Here is a 5,362-nt window from a genome sequence, read left to right as displayed (position 1 = left end):
ATATGCAAAAATATTATCCACCACTATTTCAAATCGATTTAAATTAATCCCATCACCGTTCGAACTTATTAAAAGTTCCTCACTCACATGAGCTTCAGGTTCATTGATTTCTTCAGGAATCTCAGAACTAATCAGATTTTGGGTCTCTTCAGGGGATCCCTTCATAGTATCGTTTTGATCATTTGTCGATTTTCTTTTTCGAGGATTTCGATCCTTAGAACCCAAAGGCCTACCACGCTTCAGGCGTGCTTTAGGTTCACTAGCTCTCATGCTAGTAGATGGTCCTACTGGGACATCAATTCGGATAGGCACATTCTCTGCTGGGATATGTGACTTAGTTATCCTTTTCAAATCAGTAAATGCGTCTGGCATTTGATTTGCTATATTCTGTAAATGGATGATCTTCTGGACCTCCTGATTACATATAGGGGTACGGGGATCAAAGTGAGATAATGATGAAATTTTCCACACAATTTCTCTTTTGATTTCCTTTTTCTCTCCCCCTAATTGTGGAAAATTTGTTTCATCAAACCGACAATCTGCAAATCGAGCAGTAAATAAATCTCCTGTCAATGGTTCAAGATAGCGAATAATAGAGGGTGATTCAAACCCAACATATATTCCTATCCTTCTTTGTGGGGTAATAGCTTTGCAAACGCCAGGTTGCGAGATGATAGTAGGCACACATGAGACCATCTTGAAGATACATCTATTAGGACCATAAAATATCTAAACAACCCACTTGGTGGGTGAATAGGTCCACATATATCCCCATGTATACACTCTAAAAAGGCAGGGGATTCAATACCAACCTTCATTAGTGATAGTCTAGTGATCATTTTTCCTTGATAACAAGCATCACAAGAAAATTCGTCATTTGTAAGAATCTTCAAGTTCTTTAATGGATGCCCACTCGAATTTTCAGTAATTCGTCTCATCATTATTGATCCGGGATGGCCCAAACGGCCATGCCAAAGCACAAAAGTATTTGAATCCGTAAACTTCTGGTTTACGATAGAGTGTGCTTCAATTGTACTAATTTTTGAATAGTATAAGCCAGAAGATAAAGTTGGTAACTTTTCTACAATGCATTTCTGGCCAGAAATATTCTTTGTAATACAAAGATATTCCCTGTTCATTTCATCTATTGTCTCAACATGATACCCATTTCGGCGGATATCTATAAAACTCAACAAGTTTCTTCGGGACTTGGAGGAGAACAATGCATTGTCTATAATAAGTTTTGTTCCCTTAGACAGAAATATTATGGCTCTTCCGGAGCCTTCAATCAAACTTATATTACCAGAAATTGTTGAAACATTTGCTTTTTCCTTATGCAAATAAGAAAAGTATTTCTGATCGTTGAATATGGCATGAGTTGTTCCACTATCAATAACACAAATATCTTCATGATTTGTCTTTGATCCAAACATAATTTGAGGGTTATCCATATTCTTCAAAATAACATAAATAAAATATATTATAGTAAACATCATTATCAAAGCATAACTTTTATTTATGTACAACAATTACATAACCATACTATCTATTACAAACAACAAAAATTAAAATATTTACATTTCTACAGATTCACTACCGATTACATGACTTGTTTCTCCTTCTAGGAGTGCAAAGTAATCAGCTACATCCAAATGCATAAAGTCTAAATTATCTTCAGAAATAAAATTTGCTTCAGCATTTTTCTCTGTCTTCTTTAGGGAAGTTTGATAAAGCTCAACCAGGTGCTTTGGCGTACGACGGTACGTGACCAGTGCCTTTTTCCTCCACATCTATAGTATGCATTTTCTGCATTTGGCGCTTGCACCGCTTCATGCTTTTGTTACTTCCTTTTCCACTGCTGCTGGTGAGGAGGCTTCTTTGGTGCATTATTATTACCATGATTGGGGTTTCTTCCCCGACCACGGCCATGACCACGACTAGGGCCACGACCTCTTCCACGTTTAGCTTGGTGGAAGTTTGTCTCATTCACTTCAGGGAATGGACAAGAACCAATAGGTCGGCTTTCATGATTTTTCATTAATAGCCCATTATGTTGCTCTGCTATAAGAAGATGTGAGATAAGTTCAGAATACTTTTTAAATCCCATCTCTCGATATTGCTGCTGCAGGAGCATATTCGAGGCATGAAAAGTGGTGAAAGTTTTCTCCAACATATCATGATCAGTAATATTATCACCACATAATTTCAATTGGAAAATAATTCTGAACATAGCAGAATTATACTCACTGATAGATTTAAAATCTTGTAGCCTTAGATGAGTCCAATCATACCGTGCATGTGGAAGAACGACCATCTTCAGGTGGTCATATCTATCTTTCAAATTATTCCACAGTATGACTGGATCTTTAATAGTGAGATATTCCATTTTCAGGCCCTCATCAAGGTGATGGCGTATGAATATCATTGCTTTGGCACGGTCTTGGTTTGATGCCTGATTTTTATCCTTGATGGTGTCTGCCAGACCCATCGCATCAAGATAAATTTCAGCATCAAGCACCCAAGACATGTAGCTTTTGCCCGATATATCCAGGACTACAAATTCAAGTTTAGAAAGATTTGACATTATTTAGGAAAAGAAAGTTCTTACCTCTAATACTTTCAAAGTATTTGCTCGAGATGTCAGAGTCTCGTGCTGATAACGTGTAAAATAAAGACTGTAAAGTAAAGATAAGTATAGAGAGAAACTGTTATATTATTTGAATTCAAACTGATGTACATAATGAACTGAAATCTCTTCTATTTATAGAAGAAAGAAAGTTGCCGTGTAAGCTGCTACTATACCAGATATAGATAATCTTCTACTGAGAACAATGTTTATCCATAACGGAGTACTGAAAGGATAAGCTTATTATACCCGATATGGATAATCTTCTATCGAGGGTAATGTTTATCCATAACTGGGTACTGAAAAGATAAGTTTATTATATCCGGTATGGATAATCTTCTACCGGGGGTAATATTTATTCATAACCGGGTACCGAAGTGATAAGCTTCTTCAGGAAGCTTATTTCCAATAGAGTACTAAATAGATAAACTTATTTACGGTGGAGTCCCATATGGATAAGCTTCTTCAGGAAGTTTATTTACAACGGAGTACTAAATGAATATCCATAATATAATATATTTATAACTGGAATTCTTGGTTTTTAGAGGTATCAATCAAATAATTACACTTGAGTCTCTATTTATCTCTTCTCTTTCATACCATCCCCAAAAGTAGACCAAAGATAAACACAAAGCCCCCACCACTTGTTCTTTATAGTATTGTACCCTCCATCTTCCCAATCATAAAGTCTCAGAATTCACAATTAGCGCTTCCAAGAATTTGATGAAGAAGGCTGCAGGGAAGAGAATAATTTTTATCATTCAATTTGCACTTGAATTGACTTAGTCCACTGCAAATTTCTAGTTATTTTGCATAACTAGCCCCATCATAGTATATTCAAAATTTCTGCCAAGACTTGGGTTATATTCTGCAATTTCCTGCTACAAATCAAACCCAAGATTAGAAATTCGAAGGTCAAGTTTGTAAATTATGGAGGTTTATCATCGTCCTTACCGGCTACTACTTGATCCCCGTCCTGTTGTCCCACCTAGCACTACTATAAGCAAACCACACCATGGCTACTCAAACGAAGCAAATTTCGACACTAATATGGTGATCATTTTAGCAGCTCTACTTTGTGCATTAATATGTGCTCTTGGTCTAAATTCAATTGTGAAATTAGCTTTGCGTTGTAGCCGGAGGTTTGCTTTCGAGTCAGAAAATGCAACGGTTGCACGCTTAGCTGCGACAGGGCTGAAAAAGAGCACGCTTAGGCAACTTCCGGTGACAGTTTATGGATCAGGAGTTAATATTCCGGCAACGGATTGTCCAATTTGTCTTGGCGAATTTATGGATGGTGAGAAAGTGAGAGTTTTGCCGAGATGTCACCATGGTTTTCATGTTAAGTGTATAGATATTTGGTTGGCTTTACATTCTTCTTGTCCGACTTGCCGACAGTCGTTACTGGAACAGAACACAACGATATCCTCTGATGTAGGGGATGTTGAAACTGGATTGAGACAACAACCTTGAACTGCTGAGGAGGTTGGTTAATTTGCAGTACCTTTTTGTTTTAAGGGGAAAAAAATATACTAGAAAGGTAGGGAATTCTCCCACGTTAAAAGATTTGAGTTTTTTCCCCCTTAACTTCTCCCCTTGGCTCTTCTTTCAAGGTAGGGATAAAATGTGTGTACACATTACCTTCCCCATATTTTACATGGGGGATTACATTGGGTTTGTATTGTACCCTTTACCTCTATTTTGTGAGGGTCAGTTTTGTTCGCATATATGTTATATTTGTGTTCTTTGTCGGAAATACTAGGTTCAGCTGAACAGGATTAGGACACAGACTCCATCTGCCTCTGTTCAAATTTGTGTGTTTGCAGGACATTTGATTTATTCCAATCTTTGTACTCGTCTTTGAGTGAAAATTGCTTAACCTTTTGTATGTAGACGGTGGTCGTAGCATCACAAATTTGCATATTCTAGGCTATGTGGTGGAATTAAGGTTTTTAGCTGTTGTGTTGACCTATGTTGCTCCCAACTCTGCACAAATGTTATTGGGTGCATGTCGGATCCTCTAAAAGTAGTGTATTTTTTAAGGATTAAGTACAAGTGTAGTAGTATTTTTAGAGAGTCTACGCAATATAGGTGTTAGACTGCCAATTGGTAATCCCATGATGTTGCTCTAAGAAGATAGAAGGACCTTTTGGTGATTTGGATCGACTAAAGCAGAGTCCATTCTCCTTTCTGTTGGGTTCTTGCAATTGCAAAAGCAGAAGGGAATTAATGAATGCTATTAAATTTTGTCTGAAGCTCAACTTGATTTGGCTCTTCCACATTAATTTCACATGTCATGTTTGTTTTGTGATTCAAATATCATGATCTTTATTCTTGAACAACAATCAACACTACGTCAACTGATCAATCAGCATTCAACAGAGGGGCGGATTTATAGACCAATATATTGGGCACATGAACTCCGTTAAACTAGGTATTTTATGTACATATTTTTAGAAATTTATCTAATATTATGTGTTGGCACCCTTGGTTGAATGTTGAGTTATTTACCTAGAGGAGCATGGATCACTTTCCACTTACTACTTTCTTTTTTCTACTTTCTTTAATGGCGCATATTTTAAAAATTCTTAGATTCGCCTCTGATTCACCAATGCTTTTTCAGGTGAGCTTCCTGAGTGGGGGCCTAATTTCATTCTTCTTTTCTCTTTTTATTTCTGTAACTAGCAGTTAGATTCTCAGAAGAAGGTACCTTGTAGAAGATGGAAACTGCAAATT

The 5,362-nt window shown here is 36.9% G+C and overlaps 1 protein-coding gene across 1 annotated transcript; it reads left to right on the top strand.

Annotated features, from left to right (window-relative positions):
• The first annotated feature begins 3,224 nt into the window (after positions 1-3,224).
• Positions 3,225-4,881, top strand: LOC104224807 (RING-H2 finger protein ATL74-like). The gene has a single exon (XM_009776515.2). It carries the CDS (start codon positions 3,557-3,559, stop codon positions 4,097-4,099), a length of 543 nt encoding a protein of 180 aa, XP_009774817.1. The 5' UTR covers positions 3,225-3,556; the 3' UTR covers positions 4,100-4,881.
• Positions 4,882-5,362: the final 481 nt, after the last annotated feature.

The sequence above is a fragment of the Nicotiana sylvestris genome, chromosome 3, assembly GCF_000393655.2.
Source record: "Nicotiana sylvestris chromosome 3, ASM39365v2, whole genome shotgun sequence".
NCBI lineage: Eukaryota > Viridiplantae > Streptophyta > Magnoliopsida > Solanales > Solanaceae > Nicotiana > Nicotiana sylvestris.
This window is presented reverse-complemented; position numbering and strand designations above follow the sequence as displayed.